Source organism: Echeneis naucrates, chromosome 17 (genome assembly GCF_900963305.1).
Source record: "Echeneis naucrates chromosome 17, fEcheNa1.1, whole genome shotgun sequence".
Taxonomy (NCBI): Eukaryota; Metazoa; Chordata; class Actinopteri; order Carangiformes; family Echeneidae; genus Echeneis; species Echeneis naucrates.
Window position 1 is genome coordinate 7,665,122 of NC_042527.1, and position 27,985 is coordinate 7,693,106.

General features: G+C 41.0%; 1 protein-coding gene across 1 annotated transcript; it reads right to left on the bottom strand.

The window, feature by feature from the left end:
• Positions 1-20,280: 20,280 nt before the first annotated feature.
• mfsd8l2 (major facilitator superfamily domain containing 8-like 2) lies at positions 20,281-27,640 on the bottom strand. Its single transcript, XM_029525438.1, has 11 exons — positions 27,565-27,640; positions 27,150-27,335; positions 26,450-26,512; positions 26,224-26,343; positions 25,892-25,971; positions 25,158-25,440; positions 23,273-23,346; positions 22,620-22,833; positions 21,642-21,764; positions 21,406-21,536; positions 20,281-20,990 (listed from the first exon to the last, which is right to left on the bottom strand). The coding sequence occupies exons 1-11, from the start codon at positions 27,638-27,640 to the stop codon at positions 20,910-20,912; spliced, it is 1,431 nt and encodes a 476-aa protein (XP_029381298.1). The 3' UTR covers positions 20,281-20,909.
• Between the last annotated feature and the right edge of the window lie 345 nt (positions 27,641-27,985).

The following is a 27,985-nucleotide window of genomic DNA, read 5'->3' on the forward strand; positions in this document are numbered from 1 at the left end:
TGTTGGAGAGGCTTCAACCAAGCAAAGTTAATATGGCTTCACACCAAATGTCATTGTTGTTTGGCTTTAATCTGTCAAACAGGACACAAACCAGGTGGCTTTCTGCTGATGAGTGAAACTGTCGCCTCCTGTTTTTATTGACTGTGAGGAACGTTGTCTAGTGGGTAGGAGGAGGAGGAGGAGGAGGAAGGGCTGGGATCTGCTGAGGGTTATAATACTTTGCCATTTTTGACTGGCTGCTTAGACAGCAGCTGTATGATCACTCAGCAAAGGGATGGCTGGTGGTGTTGTGTTCTTTAATCATGTCTGCCACTCTCTCAAGACACACACACACACACACACAAGGTCAACACAAAGGCCTGCAGGAGCACACACACCTGCACACAATATACACAATATATGCAGACGCGGGCCCAGTGAGTGTAATTCCACCAGCGCTCTACCAAGTGAGGCATTTATCCTGCGTGTCAAAGGCAGCTATCAGGCCGATGCTTTATGTTGGTGTAAACGCTCTTTGTGTTGATCTAAGGAAGTAGATACGTCTGACAAATGTGTGTCCTTGGAGGAGAGCTTTATACATGCAGACTGACTGAAGTGTTTGAGTGAAAAGCTAAATTTTTATAGAAGCTATTTTGAATTGTGTGCCCAGCTTTTCATCAAGCTCAAAAACAAAAGATGAGCCTTTTGAAATGTCTTTCCCAAATCTGAGATCTGACACAATGTCAGAAGTGAGCCTTTTGCATCCTGTTTCCTATTACAATTTGAAGGGTGTCCAGCCCACTGTGTCAGGCTGCTTACGCCAGAGACAACAGTTTGAACTGCTTCCATCTACAGCAGAGCCTGAGCTGCAATCACTGCGTCTTAAATATGATGCAAAATGGCAGCAAACCTACAGTAAAGGAACATATCTCATTATCGCATTACAGACCATTAGGTGATGAGAAATAAGCTGCAACAGAGTCTCACAGAGATTTTAATGAGTGTGCTCGGTGGAGGGAAAGCAGCTGACGTGATGACAGACAGTTTTTATTTCATGGCTGCTGGTTGCTCGTCAGTGACTAGACAGTCTGCAGTTCACCGTCAAATCCCTACACCACCAGAGTGATCCTGACGATTACTACTAGATTAGCAGCCGCTCTGCCGTTACACTGGATGGAGGCTACATCATCACACAGAAACTCCAGCCAAGACAGGACACATAAAAACACATAGGCGCACTGCAAACACATTCAGATTCATAGCTGTACACGTCTGTGCACTCACACAGATCTGCTTGATTGGCAGTGATTTGTTAGATTTAGCTGCATCTACTTGTGTCCCCTTCTGAATGCACCAGTCAGTTCTCTTCCAAGCTCAAAGCTCTCATTTGCCATCCTGTCCAAAGCAAGTTTAATGCCTCCAATTACAGGGGGTCTGCAAGCAGGCAGATTTGGAGCGAGGAGGCTTGGCAGGAGAGTTTGCTACGCATCAGGGCCTTTTAACAGAGAAGTGATTTGCTGCTGCTGGTGCTGAAGCTGCCTGTACTGGCTCATCAATGGAAAACTACCCTCTTTATGGCGAAGCGCATGCTGCACTAAGCCGAAGCTGTGAGTAGAGGCACAAAAATATCAGGCTTTTCAGCAAATGGGTCCCAGCTCTTTTTCTCACCATGTGAAGGAATTTCTACATCTCTGCACCGCGAGCACAAATGAAAATCAAACTCTTTTCAGCGATCATTTGTTGTTTTAATCAAAGTGTTACCATATGAAGGTAGCAAATGAAGGAAACAGTGCGCGCGAACACACACACACACACACACACACACACACACGGCAGCTGTAGTGATGCTGAAATGTAAGATGCCACGGAGCTATAAATACTGTATATATGAGAGCTACAATCATCCTCAAAATGTTACTCAAATCAGTTCATTGATTTTAATTCAGCGCAGTTTTCTTAAGGTTAGCTCTATTGTGACTAAAGTTTCCTTTGAATTTATCCCAAAGCAGCAGATTTCAATAATGCATATTCATATCATCAATAATATGCACCAGAATATGTCTTCAGGAAGCTCAACCTACATGATCATTTTCAGCACTTCTCGAGGCATAAAAATTAAATTACTGCAGCTCTACTTTATTTCTGCCAACGAAAATGTACTCTAATCTGTAATATATTACTCACTTATATGTAACTACAGACACTGATTTAGTTTTCTCTGAAGTCACTAATTAACCATTAAGAACCTTTATTCTGCTTGTTGCCCATAAATCTACAATTCAGTTCATATAGAGCTATAAAGTTATGACACATTCTTCTTTTTAAATCCAAATTAATGGATTACATTTAGCATTTCTTGTAATCAGATTATGGTAATCTTGTTAAAGATAATCCGTCACTGCCTAGCCGTGGTCTTCAAGTATTATATCTGAACATTTCAGTAGCAGCTGGCACTAAATGCAACCGTAATCTCGGCTGCAGCACCACGACTAATGAAAAATATAAATGGGGAGCTACAAACATCTCATTACAGAAAAGCAGAAAAATAATTTTCCCCTCAAATGATTTGTTCAGATTTAATTAAAAAAGCTACAACAGAGAAACAGACTCACGCCCACATACACACACATCTGTGGCGGTAAATAATGCTTCCTGATGTCGCCTGTACCTCCCAGCACTCCTCATAAAAGCTCTCACTGTTACAGGAGCTGATGATTAGCATGACAGTGCACTTTGTGCTCAGAGAGGCTTCCCCACCTCTGCTGGTCTGTGGCTCAGCCTCTGCAGTGTGTGAACCATTAAGCCCTGACCGTTGATTAACCGGCGTCACTACCATGTTTGGTCTGAGGGATTGGATGCCGTGCATCAGGAAAGTGGGTGCTCGCCGCTGACCCCTCTCCATCCCTCCACCTCTGATACATTACTGGAGCTGCCGGTGCTGCTGATCCCCGGGCCACAGCCGCCCACAGTTTGAGCAGAATCAGTGGGGACAGAGCAGCGAATGAGGTCAGGAGGAGTAAAAGAGCAGGAAGGGGAAAAGGAGATTGGAGGGATGAACCAGAATTGGGGATAAATTATTCTCTGCCTCCAAGATTAAATCTTTGTTGGTCTTTGCAGCACTTTGCAGTCTCTGTTACAGACCATTTCATGGCTGGAGCAAACATCTAAGCTAATTACTTTACACCTGGTTTTGAGAAGCAAACTTCCAGGTTCTGCTCCACGTCTAAGAAAACCTCATTCAAATTTCTACCGACATTTGTCACTATGCTAATAACAGAAAATCTTGATTTGGACGCATATCATTCCCGTGGCTCCACACAGGTGTCCATTTTTATATCTCTTTACTGCTGATGGCTTGCACCACAGCTGTTGTATTTCTGTGTCTGTCCCATTCTCATGAAAGTGGTATCCAGGAAAATGATATGAATAGAAAATCTCTTCAAATTTGGCAAAAATTATTTATTTCAATTAATTGACTGAGTGATTTTAGCATAGTAGGCCAAAGGTTAAAGTAACAAAACATGTTTTGAACCTTCTCAACACAATATCTCACAAATAAACACAAATCACTTCAAATTTAGAACAAACCTTTCCCTGGATGTTCTGATGAAACAGAGATGTGGCCTAAAACTCCTGACTGGATTACATATACGATGATTTGATACACATCAGGACTCATTTTTGCTCTCGCACTGATCAAACAAATAAGATGTAACCTGTTAATGAGTGACTGTTGGAGGTGCTGGGAGACAGATTTTGTGAGCTGTTCCAGTATCTGTGCTGAGCTGAGCTTAGTAAGAACAGAAATAATCAAATTTCCTAAAATTTCAAGATGGTCTTTTAATCTGTGGCTGCTCTTTGACTGTGATGGGGTGATGAGGCAACATTTCACGGCTGAGTTGCGCGCATGGTGAACTTGGAGGCCATGACTGTGCTGTCATGTTGCCATGAGGTGAAAAATCATCAGACACTGTGACACTGTCTGTTGTACACTGTAAAAATATAACTAAATCCAGCTAGATGCAGCACCTAAAGGGCCATATTAGACTGCCAGGCTGTTTCAAAGCACCAAAGCAGTGAGCTCATGGAGAAAAGAGGGGCCAGCACAGATCATTAGCATGCATATGAATGGGATGGAAAAAAAAGACCAGCTTATGCATTTGTATGTTTGCTGATGAGATAGAGGGGTTTAGCTCCCTCAACCCAGTTTGAATCACAAATCCCCACCAGGGGAGGGGAAAGGCCATGGATAGAGAAGGGAAAGACGGACTTTAGGCTTTTGAGTCAATGTGGAGGGGGTGCATGATGGTGTGGTTTCAGCGCAGATGTCCCAAATTGGCAAAGAAAAGAAAAGAAAGACCAAAGGGATTGGTGGATCCCGAGCTTAACTCCTATCTTTCTAAATCTGCAAAGTATCTGTGTGGAGCATCAGGGCGGTTAAAACCACCAGGCTGCCAGTCAAAGTTTTGAGAGCTTGTTTTCAGATCCCCTTTTGTTGTGGCCTGTGGGGTGTGTTAGCAACAAGACTGGCTGGCCTCAGGGACTCTCCTCTGTATGTGAAGGGCTTTACAGTTAGCCGGAAAGATGAGCAGAGACAAGAAACAAAAATACTTCCTCGCTGTCCGAGCTCAGAGCAGCAGCAGTACGGTGCACTGTCTTGTCCTCTTACCGGGTCAGCGGCGTTGGTGTTGACAGTGAAATGTGTCACCGCAAGTTTGTAATTAAATGGAAAGAGGCTGGTTGACTGAAATGCAGCGAGATCTCTTTTTGTCTATTGTGTCACAAAGAGACACAAACACGCACACACGCACAGCAGCAGATTCTTATTGCCTGAAACTACCTGTATATTTGAAATAAATGGCCTGCCAAGCATTTGATGGCTTGGCTAGAAATCCCTAATGCTGAGACTGCCTTGGCTGCTTTCAAGTAATCATCCCCATGGTAACACCTGACACCAGCTATTCATCATGCAGCCCATATAAACTCCAGCATATTCTCAACAAGTCACACAGTCAACTTTTTTACACCCAATGTTGACAAATAGCCACACAAAACATGTCTGCGCATGACGATCCATTCAAAATCAAATCCCCTTATTAAAGCTTAGCAGCGTGTCTGCTGTGTGTGTGCGCGCGCTGTTGTCTGTGTATGTGTGTCATGTTGTATCATGCACTCCCCATAACATTAACTGTCAGTTATTAGCATTAATGCGACAGGTAAAAGTGAATTTGTTAAGATGGCTCTGATTATAGCTCATAGCAGCCAGTCAACAGTGCTGCAGTCTTATTGGACGAATATTCAGGAATCAGAGCCTCATTTAGCATTAGCACCGGCAAAAATGGAAATTCTCTGACTTTAAATTAAACCAGATGACACACTTTGCACAAATAGTCCTACTGTATGTAGCTGTTACCCCCCCCCCCCACACACACCTCTTGCTGTGCTTCAGCCATCTGTCAGTGATATTGATGTTTCTCACAGAGGGCTACGGGGCACAGAATGAAGGAAAGGAGCGAGAGTGAGGAAATATTTGTGGGATGTAGTCATGCACATCTTCTCATCACTCCTTCGCACTGAGTCAAGGGAATAGATAGAGACTTGAGGTCCTATCTGGGTGCCGGCCTTCAGTTGGTGGTAAAACGGGTTAGGGTTAGGGTTATGACAATGTAAAAATTCTCAGATAAAAACGATCATACGTGTACAGTATATACATACACAATCATTTCAATTCCAATCAGCAAAGCAGTTCTAGCTAAAATAAATTCAGCTGAATAAACAAACTATAAATATCCCTAATTTCTACTTTAGGACAGTTTGGGTGTGAGTATGTATCTCACTACTTATTCCACAATGCTATGATGGAAATGAACTTATTGCAGTAGCAGCAGTGCTTTAATGTTTGTTGCTGTTTCCTCCGTATGAGTTAGCAGTTATAAAAACAGTGTCAGATAAGAGTTAACACTGGACGGCACCACATGTTTTATTTCTTATAGTTACACTCCCTGTTTTAGAATTTCTGATTAAACACAAGCAAGAAGCAAAATCACACACTATCCCATCACACAAAGTCAGACCAGTTGTTGTCTTCTGCCAAACACTTATGTTGTAAAACTCCACTGGTGTTTGTACTGGACGGGAGCTGTGGCCTTCAGCCACCACTTCTCTGTCCCATCATTCTATTTGAAGAAATGTTGACTTTTCTGGATGTGAATTTGTTTTCTCAGAGCTTTTCAGTAATACTTTGGTATTCATGCTTGGTGTTTTGATGTTAACATTGACGAGTACCCGGGTGCTGCACTCAGAACAGTTTGAGTGTAAAACAATAGATACTTAGCAGTCGCCATCCTTGGTGAAGGAGCGGGACCGACAAGGGATGTTCAAAGTAATGGACTGACGAAGGACACAGAACACTGAGACCTTCATTTTCAAGTCTAGGGCAGGACTGCATTTCAAAGTATGCACAAGTATTACCTATTGGCTTGCAGCATACTACCTTTAGTATCCTTCACCTTTTCTCCTACACACACACAAATGTCTGTTCATCGAGTGGATGCACGAGGAAGAGAGAGAGCGTGATTCATGTTTTTCACTCTACAGTTGACACACCACCATAAAACCCAGATGGGCCTACCACATACATTTTGAAGACCAGCCAACACAGCCAGACTTAACAGCCAGCTGAATAGTCTTTAATAAACTATCATTACATGTTGGAGAAATGTGCACCGAAAGTCAACAACGATGAGGAAACAGTCGCCAACTTCTGAGCGTCCCGACGGGAGCATACAACGTAAAGCGTCAGCGCGTAGCGTCACAGACAGTGTGCTTCGTTTAATCTGAAGTAAGATGGTGCTGAGTCTGAAATGATGCACATTCAGTCAGTAAACAAATAAACTGATTTTGGTCACTTGCATATAAAGGGATTTATACAGAGGTAAATGGTTAGGACATAAATTGTGTAACATGAACTTATTAGTATTGTCATAGTGAGGTCAGTACAGCAAACAGCCACAAACGTGCTAACCCTAACCCTTCCTGCAAGTATTTTAAGTCAAATTTGAAAAACTTTTTTTTTTTTTTTTTTTTTTGGATGGGTTGTCAAACCAGAATTTTGCAGTTCATTGTTTTTGTGGAGGAGAGGTAAGCCTTGCTCCTGACCGCTGTGCCCCCTTTCTGTGGACTGCAGATAATGAGCTAGTATCTGTTAGCTGGAAGAGAGCAGCCCTGCCAGACCTCAGCATCAGTCGGGAGAGAATCGGCATCTCATGCAGTCAAACAGTAGCACAAGGTTTTGTGCGGTACATCCCAAATTCCTCCAGGTTTAATGCCTCCATCAAAAGAAGATCAAAAGGAAGGGATTAGAGCAACATAACAGAGGTAAGTGTGGAGAGGAGTCTTTGCTAAACTCCAGAGCGTTTTGATAGTGCTCGTCCCTGCCAAAGCGTAGCCATGGCAACAGTGGAGAGTTAAGTGTGCAGCATTGATAAGAGTGCGACAGGGGATGAAGGGGTTGACAGATCATTTTTGGAGAAGTCTGACCCTTCTGCTGAAGGACCGCCGTCTTGTCTGGGAAATTAATACCATACGCAGATGGTGTGCAGAGATTGACAGTCCCAATTCTCTCTGTGGGAGCAATTTAACACATATCATACTACAAGTGTTAACTTCAGACACTAGTGAGGGTATTTTCACACTGTAAATTCTGTGACTGTGGGTCTCTTCTTCGAGTCCTTTAGGATTTTTACACTGTGCCAAGCTTACTCCGCTTCACATTGTTGGGACAATATGCACAAAACTCCACTACCATGCCTTTAGACAGGCTTCATTGCAGCGCTGCAGAGCCGGGCAGCATGCACACAGAGAAGCTGAACATCAAGGGCTCTGGTTTAGGAAGGATGGGATCACATGAATCAAATATCTCTTCTGCTCTTTGCTAATTTGTTAAAACTGCATGTCTTGCATAGCGGGATTTTTCTGTAAAGAAATATAAAATGAAACAAAATAAGAAAGAAAAAAAAAAGGAAACCCTGGGGAACACTTCATTACCTCTCCTTGTCGCTTAACATATCAAGAGAAAGAAAAAGAGGAAGAGCAGTGTACAGTAGAAGGGCCTCCAGCCTGCCTCAGGGGCAGCAAGCCGGATACAGCATATGATTTGACAAACAACGTTAGTTTTTGCACCACTGATTCAGGCAGAGTGTACTTAATTAGTAAAAATGGACACTAATTGAGCCCCAGCTGTATGTTAGGAGGAAAAAAAAAAAAAAAAAAAAAGATGTGAATCTCTGAGCACACACCAACCCAAGAGCTCCAAGTCTCTCTGATCCTCCTCTCCCCCCTGAGCTCCGTCTGTTCACTCACTGAGCGTAGCGGCTTGTTAGCACACTGGGAGATTTGTAAGGATAATGAAAAGTCAGGAGAAGATGGGAGATTCAGCATGAAGAAAAGTGACTTTAGAATTTGTTCTTTACTGAACAACATGCCGCATGTGTGTTGCTGTGGAATTAAAATGTTAATATTTTCATGAGCAATAACAAACCTGATTTTTTTTTTTTTTTTATGTCCAGATCAAGTGATGAAACTGTTTTGCACATTTTGTGTCAACCAGTAAATATGGTTTCAGGATCTCAGCCAGACTGTTCCCAGCTTCAGATAAATGAATGAACAAAACAAAGCTGAAAGCTCACTTTACTAAATCATGTAATGCTAATTAAAGCGTAAACCCCCTCCCAAAAAAATAAAAAAAAAACAACGACAAGGGCAAACCAGAAACAGTTAAATATGGCTAATTTGTCTTTTCGCATTTACAAAGCCTCATGCATATAGGCTGAACACAAATTTGTGTAAATGTTTTAAATGTTTGTGGGGGTTTTTTTTCAACACATTATCTGTCCAGGTTTAATCCAGCTGATGTTTATTTTCACCAACTGATTTTTTTTTTAACAGTAGGATGTTTTGACAAACGTTTCACATCATCTGTTACACACAGATGCCCACATATGTCACACCCGATGCTCATGATCATTATAATCATTGCATTTGTCCATCCATCCATGTTCTACCGCTTTTCCGTTTCCGTGCTGGAGCCAGTCCCACCTCACAGTGTACACCCTGGACAGGTCACCAGTCCATCACAGGGCCAACACACAGAGACAGACAGAGACCAACAACCACTCACACTCACACTCAGACCTGCGGACAATTTAGAGAGATGCCTTTGGACGGTGGGAGGAAACCCACACAGACACAGGGGGAACACGCAAACACGCACAGAAAAGCCACAGGACCCAGAGTTATTTGTTCTTTCGCAATCATCTATCCGTATTTAGCCTAATGTGTCCCTTTGACCCACTTAGCAATTTATCATTTGAAACCCAATTAATGGACAAAAAATAAGTAAAATGAATTCATAAGGGTATGGACTTAAAGTTGGGGAAAAATTACAAATATAGCCTCCGATTTCTTAAGTCTTTAAAGAATCATCTCATTAATATTTAGGCTAATTTTGCAAACAGACCTGTCACACAGCTGCTGGCATCTTAAGTAAGGTCAAATGGCTAATCCAATCAGCTCTCTGAAACTGCATGGTGTTTTAGGAAGCATAATAATACATGACATGTTCACACTAAATAATCACCTTTTCTGTAATAAGACATCATTCCAATCAGCAAAATAGCAGAAAAAGAATTATATCTTGCCAGATGAGCACAGCTAAGTTATTATAACTGGTTGGGATGAATGATTGATGGTGAGCGTGTTAGATCATGTTACGTATCAGGTGCTTCTCTTTGGCAGCAGTGCATGCTGTTCATTTTCCCATCAGCTAAGAGATGATCAGTCTGAGGTGTTATGTTAATGCTCACTGCAGCCCTTTGTTAGAGTACAGAAATGTGCCTTTTTCACTAAAACTCAACTCAGTATAGTTAAACAGCTTTTTTCTGATGGCAGAAAAACATCTTTGTGTGAGCAGTGTTGGCAGCAGTTCAGACTCTTCATTTGGCTGTAGCAGAAGAGGCTTTCCTGCTGTTGTTGGTGTAAACAACCAGACAGGGAGACAAAAACTGAGAGCACAAGAGGGACAATATGTATGTGTAAAGGTATAGAGGTAGAAAATGGATGGCAAAGCTGTTATCATAAAACGTAAAACATTTTGACCTGTACATTTATCAATAATGTGGTGTGACGTTGAGCAATGTGACCCAGCTTGAGTGTATACCGCAACAAAATGCAGGAAATTTGGCAAAGTCTAAGGAAATAACTCTGATGATGTCATCGTGATGTCACCTGTCTGAATGTGGTAACTACAAATCTGCTTTGCAATACAGAGTTTAGACGTGCAGCACATACCTGCAGAAAGATGTGTCTCTGAATGAACCATACTAAAGAGTAAAATTCTCTGCTTCTTCTGACTTCAAATCTCACCATCCTTTTTAAAATCTGCCCCTAGTGAGTCCTTTAACCTCGTTGAGACACAGCATTAAATCGCTGGATGCATCTTTATGTCTGGCACAGTTTAAAAAGAGCAGGTTCAACAAGACGGATCCCAAGCATGTGCGTTTTCCTGTAAGACTCTTCAGCGGAGTGGAAATTGAATCAGTGTCACTTGAATCTGTATTTATAGATGTACGCTGATCTCATTGCACTTTATGGCTTGTATTATGTTTTTCCTATACCCACATCAGGAGGAATTTGGGTTCAGCATCTTGCCACCAACCTGCTTTCCTTAAACATTTATGACGCCATATTTTATAGTGAGGTAGAATTTATAAGTCCATAAATTATAAGTGAAAGAATGTTCATTTTTCATATATTATTTACAGAAGTTTTATACATCAGTTATATTATGAGGCATTAATAAGAACAACCATCGGGTCCTCAGGTTGTGATAGATTTGATTTAAAATACATGGGCCAAATGTATTTATTAAAGAGTAATGGTTATTAATAACTTACTATTCCTAAATGTAAATGCTAAATATTCCCCAAAAGGCCTTTTTAAACTGGCAATCCAACATTTGTTCTTATTAATAGCTTACAACTGATCCATAAAGAGAAAAAAATAAAGGGAGATTTTCAGTTACAAAAAGGAATTGGTTCATATTCGACATTAATCCTGAAATACTCAAAGTAAAAATGGTTTTGCATACATATACTCATTTTTCATACAGTGTGGTAGAGGATGGTTATTTCACTAAATGTTCTTTAACAATATTTTAACACAGACCTATTCAAAACATGACAATGATAAACGTAGAACACAATGTCCCCCCAGACCCTTCATTGCCTACGGCAGTAAAAACATGATTTACCTTGTTTGAAGCCTTTTTGTGGTGTTTGTGTGTTACAACGGAAGCTGCCAGTTTAAGGTAAGGCGACCTGGTGATTGCTATAACTGCACAGAGTTAAAAAGACCAAAGCAAGGACCGGAGTTTCAACAAATGCAAGGGACTATGATTTCAATTTATTTTTCCAAATGTCGCATGCATGTTACCAGCAGCTGCTGCATAATCAAAACAACATATAAAAGTTTGGTGAAGTGAGAGGCACATTTGATTTAATTAGGTGGCAGATCTTTCTCAGCATCTCTGAGTCAGAGACTTGTCTTGCTTCTCCAGAACTACCCTTTCCCTGTATTTTGCAACATACTGTAATGAAAGTCTGTGCTGATTGCAACCACACTGGATCCTCTGCTCGTTTTATCATATTAACATAGTTTGTAACAACTAGATGAGCTCTTGATGAAAGAGTTTTGATTAGAAAATAGTGGATGGCTTTGAAATGAAGGCTGAGATACCTGTGTTAATTCAGCTCGGAAGAGTTTTCCACTTGAGTCGCTGATTGCGCTTCTCCTAAAAAAGACCTCAACAAATTTTACATTAACATTCACATTACAAGCAATCTGAAAACCTAAAATGACACTGATTATAACAAAAATCTGGCATACATACTCTGACCTCTGACCCCCCTGTGGAGACACAGATGGAGTTGAAATGGTAAATATTATACCTGTTTAGCGTGTTGGTGTGCTGATATAAGCACTTAGCTCAAAGCACCTGTAAAGCTTAGTACAGCACATTGGGCCTGCTATGGAAGAGCTTCTCCTGAAGCTATGCCTCATTGAAAAATAATGTTGGGAACGTACCCACGATAAAATCGATGGGGTCATGCCCATTCGTTTTCAGCAACTTCTGTGGCAGTTTTTCTCTATCACATCTGGCCTTTAGTGTCTCTGTGCAGAGTTGCTATGAACATGTTTGATTTTCGTACATCAAATCTTGGAAACCACCACAAATCAGCTCAAAGTCTTGCAACAAAAGATTCAGCCATTTCCAAAAGATTTTTCTCATGCAAGTGTAAATAGTGTTTTTGGTGAGGAATATTTTTGGCAGTGGATTAACACATATTTGGTGCCCTAGTGAGTACCTCCTGCAGCAGAATGGTGCTTAAGGAAGAGACTCAAAATAAACAGTTTAGATAGTTTTAAAAGCTCCATTACACACTGGAATTGGTTACATTTTATCAGGCTTTTAGATACTTGTTAGAATGGTCTGTTCCCTGTTGGTCTTTTCATGGGATTACAATAACAAGACTGTAGAGCACCTCCTCCACATATTACGTATAGGTTTGCAAATTTTCTTATGCATAAATCCTTTTTAATGATCAGTATATTTTTTGGTTCTTTGTGGACAGGAGTTAATGCGGTTGCCCTCCTTTTGGTGTCTGAATTTATGTTTCACTGTATTTTTTCTATAAATTACAGGAGGAGACTAAAACTACCTTCAGGGCCGCAAACACGAAAACAGCAAGGTCAGTATTTACTCTGGCATCGGTAATATAAAGCTCATTTCAGCGCTAGTGTCTCCAATTACAACAGACCACTGGGCTCTGTGCTCTTCTTTAATAGCTTCCTCCATATCTGACACTCTTCATTTTGTCTAATGAGAGTCTTCAAGATGTGAATAAAGGTATGCATATGATTCAGTACAAGGGCTGAAAATGAGATATGCCTCAGGGTTCACTTCAAACAAGACAAAATTTGCAGCTCAAGAGAAATTCTGTGGCATTAAACCAGACATCTGTTCTCAGTCCTTCATTGGGGCCAAAAGGAAGCAGCCAAAGAGCCTCCTGTGTAATTCTTTGCCAACTTATTTGTTACTGTGGCCTCATTGACCAGAGAACCAGCCAGCCACTCAGCTTAATGGTTCGGTCATCTGTCAGTTCATCTCGCAACTCGCAGCCAGAACCTTCTGACACAGAGAAGCAGAAAAATTTGGAGGAGTTTGAAGGGGAAGGTGGAGGAGAATGAAACTCCGACAGGATTCACTCCCTGCTGTTAACACCGTAAAGTAACCTAAAGTTTACTGCATGTCCATTTGCAAGCAATCCAGAGAGGGACTTTCTCAGAAAGCCCTTTGACTACCTGACCTTCATGTGTCTTTGTGGAGCTGGGGAGCAATCTGGCATGTTTTACTTTCTGTGCTGCACCAGCTCAGATGCAGGGAAGTGATATAGGGCTGGAGATCAGCTGCGGCTATCTGACTGTGGAGAAGGTTTCCATGCCTACAGTATTCAGGAGCTCATATCTGCCAGCAACATCTCGACCTCATTCGTCAGTGCTCAGCCCAGCTGGCCTGGTCTGTGCTGCTACAGTTTTATGATACTGTACTGTATTGTGCTGGTTTTAAAGTGCATTATGCAATTACCTTGAAATCTCAGACTCTGTAATAGAGATATTTAAGAACACAATGAAGCCAGGGCTGGAAAATACTTCTGACAATAGACAGGGTTCACAGAAAATATATCTCTCGAAGCCCACTGACTCCCAGATAAAGAGGCTGTCATACAGCCACAGATCCAGTTTATGTTTTAATTAAGGGCTCATACACCAAGACAAACACGCCATCAATAATGCAGCAGTAACATGCTACAATATTAATGTCAGATGAAATGAGGTAATTAGACAGGGAAACAATTTTAAGCACAGCTAGCATGCAGAACCAAAATACTCAGTAAAATAAATAAATAACAAACTTAGAAAAAAAAAAAAAAAAAAAAGAAAGAAAGCCATGAGAGGAGGAGAGCAGCTGATCCCATGTGTGACTGTGGCCAAACGGGAGGGGAGCGAGGGCCAACATTTTGTTTGTCAGGACGAACAAATGGTGACAAACGATGGCAAATTGGAGTGAAGGCACCCTGCTGAGCTATGGTCTACCCACTGTGGTCTGAATGGAGCAGAGGTGCTAGCTTTGGAGAATGCAAAGACACACACACACACATGCGTGTATAAAATTATCAAAAAGCAATAAAATTCAAGGCCTGGTGTGCATACAGAAACAGGCTCCCACACAACAATAAGATCCCGGAGAAAGGAGCTATTGGAAGGGTAGCGACAACACACACACACACACACACACACACACACACAAAGGCTTCCCAACTATCTGATCCAATGCTTCACATGAAAGAGTTGAGCCTCTGCTGAGGACTAAAACAGCATTTGGCCTAATCCTATAAATTTATGATTGAGACAGATGGAAAGTAAGTTCTCTGTGTCTCTACATCTGGAACAAAAGAAAAAAAAAAAACCCAGCACCTCTAACCCTGCACCCCTGGAATGAAGTGATGCTCTCTGCGGTGAGCAGCATACAGAAGTGGTAACCACAACAAAGTCATAAATAGATTCCAGGGGCCAGTTTCAGCCATGTGCAAAATAGTGTATTTCATTTAATTGGCTGGATGAGACAAAGGTTTTTAATTTCCCCTGAGAACTGGGTTGCCAACTTTTGTTTTTACATTGCAGAGAAGAAGTGCACTACGAACAGTGCCAGGAATTTACAATGTTCTCATTTCCACGGGCGATGCTGTGTTTTTTTTCTCTCTCTCTCCTCAGAGAGCTCCACAGATATTGGATTAATTATGCAGATGTTTAAATATCAACTCTGATAAAAGACTCTTACTAGTCTGTAAACCTTTGGTTGTCTGTACTCCCTCTCCAAAGACCTATCATGGCATATGCTCTGGCACAGAGGAAACACACTTACAGCTTTTCTTCTCTCTCCCTCACAGACAGGCCATTGTGTGCGGGCACAGATGAGATTTGCATGCATGTTAGACTGGATTACACATGCAGGCTCTGGGAACCTGGACCCCTGCGGTCTCCCTTCTCTGTTTGGACCCCAAAACCAGTGAACTCTAGATTCAGTCCACAACTTCAAACAAATCTCACATCTTAATTGGCTCAGGAACACATCAAATTAAAGGTGAAACTCCTCCATTTAGCCAAGTTGGTGACAAAGTTTCTTCACAGCTGTCTGCAGGAATTTTCCTAAAAAGCCTTTTCGTGAGGTGCTCACCCGTCAGTGATCAGATTGATAACTGAAGAGGTAAGAGTGTGTGAAAGGGTTAATCCCCTAAGCGATATGTATAATGAGAAACGTAATCCTTGAATATGTTGTGTGTAAGAGAGTGGAGATAGAAGGCAGACAGATCTCCTTAAAAATAGCCAAGTGCTGAACATCCATCTGCCAGGAGATGCAACAAACACTTGATAAATTGATTTTAATTTCATATTGCTTCAATGTCAATACTTTTCCTTGATCGTGTTTGTGCGTTTTTGCTTCAGCGGGGCCCATCCGTCATCCATTAGTGTATTTATAGTGCATTTGTTGACAAAGGAGCAGCACTAAAGTGCCTGCAAACAGACCATAAAAAAAAAAACCTCAGAAAAGCACTTGTGTGTCATTACATTTATTCATATGAGCATTAAAGTAAATTGTCAAATGCTGTCTTCTTTAAGCAGCTAAGCCCCGCGGAGCCTTTCGGCTCAGCAGGATTAGAAATGAGATAGGATTTAGTATTGATCCTCAGCTGACCTCCTATGAAGTTCTCATCATTTTATGATATTCTCTTCGTATAGTGTTAATGAGATCAATGCGCTCCCACAGGTCCATGCACAGATAAACCTTCACCTTAATGCTGTTAGACAACAAGCCTGAGCAGGCTTTTTCCTGCCACAGGAGGACAAAACAAAGTGAAACGAAACGTGAGGAGCAGTTGTTTACCTGATTTTATATATTTATTTTAATTTATTTATTTATTTATTTATTTTACCACAGTCAGTCACATGCAACAGTGAATAAAAAGAACTTCTTATTTTTCATCATTGCCTCACGCAGGAGACCGGACAGCCCGGCAACTACCTGCAGAAATAACTGTTCTGTTTCAGCTCCGTGGCACATCGAGCTCTGCTGAGTAACACCACCTTCAAAGGACCACACCATGAAATATTAGATCATTTTTACCTCACACTGGAACGAAAGTGGTTGATGAGCAAATTTACTGTCAGCTCTGAGGATCTGTGGAGCTGCAGCTAAAAAAAAAATCCTCTTCACAAAGCAATGCCACATTAACAAAGAAGCCACACACCTAAATGAGTCTGATGATTATCAGAATATATTTCCATTGCTATTACAATAAGTGAGGCTGCCTTAAACTCAGCACTCATGCTAGTCCCAAAGGAATTAATTTCACTAAGGCTCATATATGAGTACGGGGGTGGATGGTTGGTGTGGGTGGAGGCAATTGATTCAATGTATCTGAGGTGATGCCAGCCACAGAACATACAAAAACACAGTAACAGGATCTGGAAGAAGTGACACTACCTGAGTGAGTGGAGCCTCCACAGCTGGTTCTGTTTTTGATTCCAAAGCTGCTTATGTGAAAGGGGGACATAGAAAATTGTGATTTGTATTCAACGATACCGCGCAACGAGCACACGCTGTCCCTGCTTCTCTCTTCTCCCATTCCCCTGTCAGCTCATTAGTTGCCCATCTCAATATTGCTATAAGGTGTAGATTCAAACCCTAATCCAATTACACCTGTTCACACACATAATATTAGTTCAAATTAAATAAAGAAAAACTTTCACATAATTGGTCACAAATTCGACTCCCTCAGTGTGTGTGACAAGCAGCTCCTCTAAATCTTTCCCTCACACGTACACACACGCATTATTGGACTTGTGCCACACCCTGGCAATGACATCCAGAAGTCAAAGCCTTAAGTCAGCAACAATGACGGTGAAACTGTAAATCTTTGACCAAGCTGGCAGGAGACCAAGCGCTGACATCTATTTAAAAGAATTTTTAATGAATAGTCCCGGCAGGGAAACAAAATTATATCCTGAATAAATATATTCCTGTAAAATGAAACCTCTTAACAAATGATTTTTAGCGATAAATCTTTTAGCACAAAATATGGATTGAAGTGGGCCAAAAAAATAGTGAATCATGAAATGAACAAATGCCCCTCTCCTCGTATTTTTCTCTAAGTGATAACTCATCTATCATCTACAACCCATTAACAACCATCCTGAGTCCAGCTAATACCATCAGGAGCAGAAGAGCCACTCTCGGCCCCTCTGCTGCCACTAACATAATTGTTATACATTGGCTCCAGTCAAATGCTGTTTTCCTCTTTGTGACCAATTAGCTTTATCTTTGTTACATGACAACATCAATTTGCCAGTGGAACACAAAAAAAGAAAAAGGAAAAAGCCACTGGTAAATTTCTCTTTGACAAAATATTGACGGAGTGTGTTAAAATTATTAGTTATTTCATGAACTGGGTTTTTTTGGGGAGATTTATGTTTTAAAGGTTGGATGTTGTTATTTATCAATAAGAACCAACACAATGTTTTTATATAATGCTTCACTATTATTTTTTCTAATATATTTTATGGGGCGCTGCCTTCTTCTTTCTGCTTCACATTATCTCAGAAAGCAGTTGTTTTTGGTAATGAAACTGACATGAGGGTCACGCTTTCTGTTTGTGCACAAGAAATCCAGATTACTGTGCCATTCTGTTTATTACAGCCACTCCATTCCACATAAATTCATATGAATTGATCAGTGGATCAGTGGGTATGTTAAAAATATAAGGTTTCTGTGTGCTGCCCTTTGAGTGAGAAAACATACAAAAATGACCTTTCGTCCCTTCGACTAAACAAAACTTATACAAATTGTTAAAGGTTATCTTGATTTAAAGGCATTAAATTTTTTTAATTAAACGCCTTTCTGAATTGGTGTTGTTCCAGTGTGTGAATGTGAATGACAGGGTCTGACTGTCAGTCGTCTTTGTGTTGTCCGAAGGATAAGAGCAAACTGTGGCAGGAACACAAAAACACCACTTAACACTGAAAATTGGTTGTAACAACTAGATATCTTTGCAACCAGGTTGTTACTCCTGGACATGGGATAAAAATAGGTAGAAGGGAGACTGAGCCATTTATTCTCACGTAGTAGTACAACATGGGGACGCTTCCGTTAAAGCTCTACTACGCTGTTATGTGTTCCACAACCAGATCCACAGAGCAGCAAGGAATCCATTCGCCAAATTACATAACATTATTTCATCTTTGGTTTCTTACTCTCCTCCTCACAAAACCCCATCTCCATAGCGACACACACCATGGTGCACAGAAATTATTGTTGGCTTCTGCAACAAATGATTGTTCTGTGTATCTTTAAAATTTCATAACTTGTGGGTCTGTGCCTTCCTTTGGTATATTTAACATAAAAGCCCAAGGCCTCTGACTTTTCTATTTATGTCCTTGGGGGGTCATATGCTGCCTCCGTTGGCTGAAGCAGAGACTGAGTCAGTGGGTAGTTTACTGCTCTGATCCAGACAGTCTTGGGTATGAAAGAAGTATCATGAAAATAAGGCCGAGGTGGGTTTCTCTTGGTATGTTTCATATCACGACCCGAGATCGAAAAACGTCTTATTGCTATGATTTTTTATCATATGGTAATGCAGAGTTGATGCTGTGAAACACAATTTCTTGAAGAACTTCTTCTTACACTCAATGATGAGCTCCCTCATTAATACGCAATGTTCTACCAAAACCTGGACAGTTTTGGATATTTCATGCAAAACATTTCTGTTCTATTTATTTTTTATCTTTGCTGTTCCCACTTGATTTGAGGTGGGCGGGACATGGATAGAAAAAGGTGATGTCACATCCCTGAGAACCAATCAGGATGTAGTAATATTTGAATCAGATGACAGCGGACAGGTTGTCAAGTTACTGTTGATCAAATCTGATCAAAACACACAGATACGGCCTTGAATATGGAAATTTATGCATGATGCAACCCTGCATGAATACATAAATCATGTCGAAATATAATGGGCCCATTTGAGCCCATTCGCAGATCATTATTGTATAATAGATAAAAAGGCAAGAAAATAAAATAAAATACCAAGCCTTGGAGTACAACATATTTACTCGTTGTTTTACTTCTTTTATTATTATTATTATAAATATATTATATATTTATGGTAAAATGTAGGCTTAACAGAGGTATGAAATATGAAACAGCTCAATAATGTAAAGTTTCATGGCGCCAATATTTATGAAAAGTAAACATTAGCCAACAGAAGATGCTGGTAATATCAGACTGCAGTAGCAAAAACACTGAGCAATGAAGCAAGGGTGCATTTTATTATAACGCGAGTCACTTATCTTTAGCAAATTAAAACTGATAGGCTTCACTTCGGAAATCATGCTTTTTCTAATTATACTAATTGATGCTAGTTTAACTGGTGATATTTAATGCCATAAATGAACAGGAGCAGGGGAGATGCACGTTTTACGGGATGTGTTTTAAAAATAGCTCTGGATATGTTGTATGGCAGTTTCTTTTTCTGTTGAAAAAGTGAGCTAGTTCAAAGGGAGTAAATTCAGGCTTGACCTGATTCTATGCGCCCGGTTATCTCCCTTAAAATGTCAAGTACCTGAATACGCTGATCAGGGCATGAAAGTGCTTATACATATTATGTTCTTGAGTCCCTGAGATTATAATTTCCGTTTCAGGCAAAAAAAAAAAAACCCTTCAAAAGCCAAACATCACATGCTGAGTGTAGAAAACGGGAAAGGTTACTGAGCCTTATCTGCAATAATGCAAAAACACAGAGCTTGGCCGAACTCATGTTCCCTGGTACAAAAGGAATCCACAATGCCTTCATGTTGCTTATAGCAGTCTGCTCATGAATGCACATGTGTAGCATACAGCACATCCTAGAGGAGACTATAGGCAAGAACAGCTGACTGTACACTACTCACACCTTGAAATATTTTGAATTATGAATACAGTCAATTAAACTTTAATTCCACCCCATAGTTTTTAAAAAAAAGATACAGAAGGCTAATTATGAACTATTTATTAGGTTTTAAATCCAGACGTTGCACATACGATATGGAGGAATAGATACAGACAAAATCAAACTGGTTTTGTTACATCAAAGGCTTTGTGTTTTATCAGAATTATGAAGTACTCAAACTGTCGTCCAACAGGAGAAATAAACACCAATAAATCTGCAAAGCTACATTCTCTTTGGCCCACCTATTCTATCAGCGTCACTCAAATGGAGCTGCGGAGATGTTGACAACTCTTACTTCTGCACTCATTGTGTCAAGCGTTTCAGTTCAAGAGAGATTTTTATTTCTTTTTTTTCTTCTAAAGGAAGAAAGGCTCTGATAAGAAATGAAAATTTTGGGGACATGGGTCACATGGTAAAACCTGCTGTCTTATCTTTTCATCAACACCTGGGACTATAAATAGTTCAGTTTAAAAATAATGGCTTTCATCTCCAAGTACGCCTCCTGAATATTCCATATGAGAGCAATGGTGCCCCCTTGTGTAAAGTATAATTAATAGTCTGGTAGTGGCGCGCAAAACAAGGCAGAGCCCAAGACAACTGAGAACTGAGGTTGGGTATTGTGTTAAAACAAAAGGTATTTCACCTGTGAAGTCTGATCACACACTTATACATATCCATGTGCAGCAGACGTACATTGATCCTCTCCCCAGAGAGAAGTGCATTCCCTCTGTCCATCTTCAGCCTCCTCTGATCCTCAGACAGACTGCAGCTCTACCCTCCGCTGTCTGAGCTCTGGGCGTGCTGCACTGCCCTGGGTTCAGTCAGGCGGTCATAGGACAGTGCTGTCATAACCTGTAAAATGTACAGCATGATATGGCTTTAGAGAATAGAGAGCACCAAGTAATAAGTAGAGGCTATCGAAGACATGCTGAGTTAAGGGTTTTACAGGCAATTACACCCCACAGATACTGTTTTTCAGCTGGGGTGAAGAAAATCTGAGCTCAAGACTTTCAGTCTTTGTGCTACTATGAGCTAACAATTTTAGGTTTATATATACATAAAGGTATCGAAATATTACTTTTTATATTGTGCATATGCAGATTGGTGCTCTATCAACCTTCTTTTTATATAAGGGAAACCATATTTATCTTACAGGCATGAGTGGAGAGATAGTGGACACAAAATGGCTTCAGACCATTCCTTCAATTCATCATTTTACCAATATTTTTATGTTATAAAATATTCAAGGGAGCTGTGCTGTACTTACTGTGATCATTACAAGGAGAGCTAGCATCATGCCCAGCATTATGTACAAATTACTGATGAGTCCTCCAGCCCACAGAGGACCCAAGATGGTGGCCAGGCCACCGACTGACCGTCTGACACCCTGGCTGAATCCTTCAAGTAGGACATCACAAAAGATTGAGGGGTGAACGATTTCATGTACAAACAATGTGCAGCATAAATGAACCGTCTGTGCGTCAGATATGCAAACGAGCCAACCTTGTGTTTTCTCTGCAGTGACTTTGGAGAACAGAGACACCTGAGATACAGCCACAAAGGGAAGACCCAGCAGCTGGAGAAACACTCCGATGATGAAGGCTGTCAGCTGCCATCCATAACCACCTGGCAGAAGTAGAAAGATTGGCTCATTATACTACAATTGTCTGCAAATGAAAGCTGTTATATGTAAAAGACGTTGCATCTCCAGGTTGGACTACAACGCCATCACTTGCAAACCTTAAATTAACATATTTGAAAGATCTGACGGCGTGTAATTTATAATATTTGGATTCTTTTTCTCTCTGGTATACAGTGATAAATTCACTTGTCCAGCCCCTCTTCTCTTGGTTTTTAAGTTCCTTCTACGAATGGGTTGGCACCATCGGAGATAGCTCTATCTGTAAACGAAACCACTGCCAAGCTGGCAGCTGCTATATTCTTGTTCTCTGCTGCGCTGCATCGTGCACATGTTTGTGTGAACGCGTGCCCACTCACACTGTTGGATATTCCTGAATAAGCTGCAACTCTGTCATCTTACTATGATCAAAATACATTTTTATGAAACTCGTTAAAAGAAAAACCCATTTCCTCCTTCAGATGTCTGCATTATAGATTTCATGTGTTCATTCGGTTGCTTCAGTGGTGTCTGCGAAAACTAGAAAATGTAGGATGTGCTTTAACAAATAGCATTTTGTCTAATTATATTATTGCAATCCTTTTATGTGTACTCAGGCACTCCCCAGCTCCAGCACCTGTTACTTATAACCAGAGCGATAAATGTGACGAGCAGCAACAGATGCAGGCCAACACAACCATACAGGATCCAGTTTGCTTTGATGATCTCTTTCTGGCCTGCCAGAGCCTGAATGATATCAATTACAGTGCACATTCAATTCAGCTCTATAGTATGGATCCCAATATGACTCTGTGTCACAGAAAGGATTTGGCCTTTGTATGTTTTGCTGGACAAGTTACCACCTCGAGGGTTGCAGAGGAAGATGAGGCACCAGATACAGGCAGCGCAGCAGATGAGCAGCCCCACAGCCAGCACGGCGCGGTCCGCCACCTTCCTGCTCAGCCATCGCACAAAGAAGAAGCCCAGGATGACCTCCACCCCGCACAGGCTGTACATCAGGCTGTTACCCAGCTCACCAAAGCTGAAGTAGCGCTGCGTCAGAGGAGTCACCATGGTCTGGGGATTTTTCGAAAAATTTCATGGGGTCAGTCAGTTGGATAAAGTGATTCAGTCAGAGGTAGAGGAGGAGAGTGTTATTAGAGCTGAAACAAGCACATTTAAAGTCTTTCAAAGGCTTCATTCAGTCCACATCAAAAGGAGTGTTCTGTTTTGATATTAAAATGATTATAATCAAGGTCAGCTCTCTGTGACTATTCAGCCACCATGATTTAACGAGGAGGAAAGAAACCACCTCTTCATTTTTCAACAAAGAAATCGATTCTATTCACTTGTTACATTAGTTTTACTTGATTATTTTCTCAAAGTAGCAGGGCAGGTCTTTCCAGGCAAGGCTCAGATGGATGCAGTGTGGATGAAACCCTGGGTAAAATAGTGTGACATTGTGTGAAATGTTTGGAAACTCAGGCTGATGGATCTCAACGGTAACTGCCTTCACCTCCAGCGCTGTCTGATTGAAGAGAGTGATGAACTGAGCCGTAAGGAGAACAACCACCTCCTCTCTCAGGAACTCTGCAGAGTGAGAGACAGAGCAATTGACTGCAAACCAGAGAAGCCAAAGAGAAAATCACGCAACAAGCTTGAGCGCTAACACGAAATTGAAAGTTTCAACCGGCAAGGTACGTTCAGATAAAGAAGTTTAAAGAGAATAGAAAAATTGGACTATCTGAAAGTAATCTTAAGACTGAAAGAGGCAGGAATAACAAATCCTGGCTGGTTGGTTGTGCTGATCCTCTAGTCCAATATACTGTTTTTCTTTTTCTAGAGATAAGTGTGATTTATGAGTCTGTGTAATTTTTTTTGTATCATTCCAGAACATGATAACACGTTAAAAATGTATTTCAATAAATTACAGATTTTGACACCAGCTTTTCCTGGAACGAAGACTCCCTTATGGACTTGGAGAGGAGGAAAAATGAGCTGGGCTCGCTGCTAAATTTGGATGTACATGCCAGATGGTTAGAAGAATGGACTGCTATAACAGTGTGTAGTTCCCCCTTGTTTCATGCTTGGGCTATTATTTACATCATTTAACTGTTGTATGCTCTAGAATGTGTAAGTGTTCATATATACACTGTGTTTGTGGGTAAAAGTGTCTTTATCAGGCTTCAGAAATTCACAAAAGAAGTTTAGATGAGCCTTCACGTGGCTTAGTGCTGCTCCTCCATAAAATCGGTGACTTCAAGAGACAATTAAAAACAATGTAGCAATGATTTTCAGTCACTGGATTCTGTTTCTCATAAATTACCAACCTCCCATTATACACTATACAATATAATGCTAAAACAAACGAACCTAACTGTCCTTTGGCAGGACCTTTATATTTATTATATATGACAGCTGAATGAATCCTTTTAACTAATTTGGGGGAAAAAAACAAATAAATGTAATAACAGAATTTAATTAAAATAATTGTTCATTTAAACTGGCAGACAGAGAGAAGGACAGCTAAATCTTCTTTTTTCCAAAGACAAAAATTCACACTTTTGTTGATGTTTTTTTTCCATGACCCAAAAAAGTAAAAAAAAAAAAAAAAGAAGAAGTTCTAAAAAATAAAGTTGATGAAAGGCAGTGAAAGATCTTCACAAGTTTCAAAGATTCCTCACTTTTGCACGGAGAGAAAGAAAAGATCAATAATTCACAAGAGCCAATAGCAGACATGCTATAACGGCTACCAAACACTCATATTATATGCCAAGCTGCTGATATTCTCCAGTTTTTCTTGAGTTTCTGGACTTGTAGAGGTTTTTTTTTTAAATGAAATCAATAAGAGGAATGTTGACCATGTTGCCAAGTCTACCTCCATTTTATCCACAGGTCAACCACAGCAAGCCAGTCGATAAGAAAGGAAGTGTGCTATCCATCCCTCTGCCACATCTTCAAAGACTGAGAGAATCGATTCAACGGTTTGAAACACACACGTGTGTGCCCACACGCACACACTTCCCATTCTCCAGAGCTCTTTTGAGGAATCCTGCTTGGCTTGTCGGATCAGATTCTTTGTATATTGATTAGACTTGTGTGTTTGTGTCTGGTTTATGTCAGAACTCATGCATGTGTGTATTATATTTATGATGTCAGGTGTCCTATTACATTAGTGTTATGGTACATAGGGTACAAGCAGTGATTGGTTACCACTATTGATTAACTTCTTCGATACTCTGTTGTGTGTGTGTGTTTGTCTGTGTGTGTGTGCTGGTGTGCGCTTGTGTGTGTTTGTGTTTGCTAGAAAATCAATACAGCAGATACAAAACATGTGCACAGGCTGTGACACTTCTTCCTACATGAATTCCCTGAAGCAGGGCTGAGGACGGCCTGCTCACCTCTGCTGGCACTGAAATTTCCGAAAGGGTCTGCGACTGCCGAGCCGCCACGGATGGGCTCCCTGTCAGACGAAGTGGAGATCCCCAGTTGGTTAGAGTCGACAGCGCTGTAGGTGTGCAGTATCTCCTCATCTGAACCTATCAGCGGCACCTCCTCCTCATCAGCCCGCTCCTGTTTCATCTCCAACATCACAGCCCCACCCTCCGAGCTTACAGGTGGCACATCCCAATACATAACCAGGACCACACACTGGAGCAGCATCCACAGCAGACACATGAAGATCTGAGAGCACGAAGGAGACAGACAACGATCAAATATTTCAAAATAGAACATAAAAAAAAACCAACCTCCTTTCATGACACTACTGGGAAGGATAAAGTATTTAACACGCAAGAACAATATTAAAAAATAAAGTAATCCAGCTAAATAAAGAGTGCGTCAAGGTGTGGATATGTGTCAAATTAAGCAGGGAAAAGGATGTATAAAGAAGCTTTCTTATAGCTTTTTCAATATGCATCCATGCTACAGGTGTTTTATTTACAGACTCGTGAGATGGAAATAGATCGATATGGGCTTTTTCAGTCCTGAGTATTGCTGCAGGTGTTTTATATTCTTCCTACTCAGAGGAGAAGAAAAAGTGCGTGTGAGATGTGTTTATTTCTGTACATTGTTTTTCAGTATTTATGGGGACTTTTGGAGAACCTTAGATTACTGATTATGTGGATGCTGTTACCCCAGGAGACGTATACTTGTTCACAACAAAAGGCCCGAGTTTGAAATCACACAGCCGCAAGAACAGGTTGAACACCGGCCCTGGAGACACAACAGGAAATGCTTTAAAGAGGAGATCGAACAAAAACGTCGGGTTTGTGAAAACAGTAGCCTCCAACTTGGTGTATTTTATTTTTTTATTTTTTTTATGCTTTCTTCTCATAGTCGAAACTGTAGATCAAAGAAAACATCACAGAGTCTGTCTCTGTCTGATGTCTCAGAGGACAGGGCAGGGGACACTTCTCTCTGTGGTAAGATGAAGGGTGGGGATGGGGTTTGGAGGGTAGTACTTACCGACGAGGAGACCAACTTGTCGACAAGCCATGATGGCTGCAAAAATACTTGCGCGCTCCTCCAGCTGAGTGCTCCGAGTGAGGAAACCAAAGATGGAGGAGCCTGCTCCTGCCCCGACACCTGGAAGCAGAGCAGCAACCTTCTGTTGTGCTTTCACAATGTCCACATACTGCTATATTGCTTATGCAGGGCATGCGCTGTGTGTGTGTGTGTGTGTGTGTGTCACCTGCTACGAGTCTGCTACTTAACAACAGCCACTTTGATTGTCCAATAAAATACATGAAGTTGCCTGAGGACAAATATATATATATATATAAAACCAACACATATCAACATTTTAGACAAAAGTTCTTTCCAACACTGGTTTCATGTTTCTGCTAGCAGCAGCAAACACGATAACTGACAAACATCTCCTCCGGCTCACTAGCAATATTTGCTGTTTTGATTGAAATGCCTCAACAAGATGGATTGTCATAAATGTGTTCACCTCCAGATAAATAATGCCAGCCAGCCAACTTTTTTAGAGGATTAAATAAGATGATTAAGAGTGATGAACAACTTCACGTCACGGTCAACATGCTGGCATTACTTTTTGGCTTTTATCGACGTGGTGGTTTACAGTAGTAGTAGGCAGTGCTATTGGAGATAGTCTCCATTGTAACCAACACAATAAACTTAAATGAATCTCATTGATTAATTGTAAAGAGCAGTCTACAATGGCTGCTCACAAACTGAGCGATAGCTTCCACCATGCACTCTGTAACAGTGGAAAAATTAACATGAGCCACAAGAGCTGAATTTCTGGGTTTGTCATTTCAAGCCCTCTACATTATATTCAGTGTAGGCTGAAGTGAACAGTAAATGAACTGAACTGAAAATATGGTGTGAATTTCAGTCATGAGATTGGCTTTGTGATGAATACTCACCAGCAATCTCAAAAAGGTTTGAAAAAAGGATGATGGATTTTGTAGTTTTGCTCCGGTCTGACCAGAACCCAAACAGCGGCCCTGTGAGTAGTGCACTCAGACTGAAAGCAGACAAGCCCAGACCCAGGAAGTAGGGAGGGGCCTCCAGAATCTGCAGATACCTCCATATTGTAGGCAGAATGACGGCTGTGACCACCAGAGACAGATGATGGAGGCCGATCCCAGAGGAGAGGAGGGAGATGGATAGAAGACATGCTTTGCTTAGTCACGGCGAAATATATTCAAATTAAACCACATGCCATACCGGCAGTGAAGTAAAAAAACAGTCGAAATGCCAAGCAGTTTTTTGCAGTCTGCATTAATGAGACTATTATTGCGAGTCGTCAAGTCTATAAAGCTGTTATCGTGAACTTACCATACTCAATGCCGCTCAGCATGAAAATAAGTCCAATTGTAAGAAAAGTTAGATTCCTCTTCTGGTGATTATCCATTGTGCTCAGTGGTTTACCGACTTTTATATACCAAACTCTGACTGCACATGTTGCTCTGAAATGTTGCCCAGAGACATAATCAGATAACAGAAGACACTGTGCATCCAATTACCACTGCTAGCCCGGATAATCAGAGGAATTTGTTGTACCATGTTACAAGTCCATTTCAGAACCTCACACTGATCGCAAACAAAGATTTTAGAAGGCTTCTGCAAAAGAAACGGCTCAGTGGGTGGTGAGACCCGAGACACAGGTCAGGACGCATCCAATCAACATCAGAGAGTTTGAAATGAGCAGTCCATTTCCATGCGGCATTTATGTTCAAGATGAAGTTCTGTTTGAGCC

Coding starts and splice junctions, on each gene's coding strand:
- mfsd8l2 (XM_029525438.1), bottom strand. CDS start 27,640: ATGGATAATCACCAGAAGAGGAATCTAACTTTTCTTACAATTGGACTT. Junction 26,513..27,149: donor AAACCTTTTTGAGATTGCTG/GTGAGTATTCAT, acceptor ATTTGTCCTCAG/GCAACTTCATGTATTTTATT. Junction 23,347..25,157: donor AAATTTCAGTGCCAGCAGAG/GTGAGCAGGCCG, acceptor CTCACTCTGCAG/AGTTCCTGAGAGAGGAGGTG.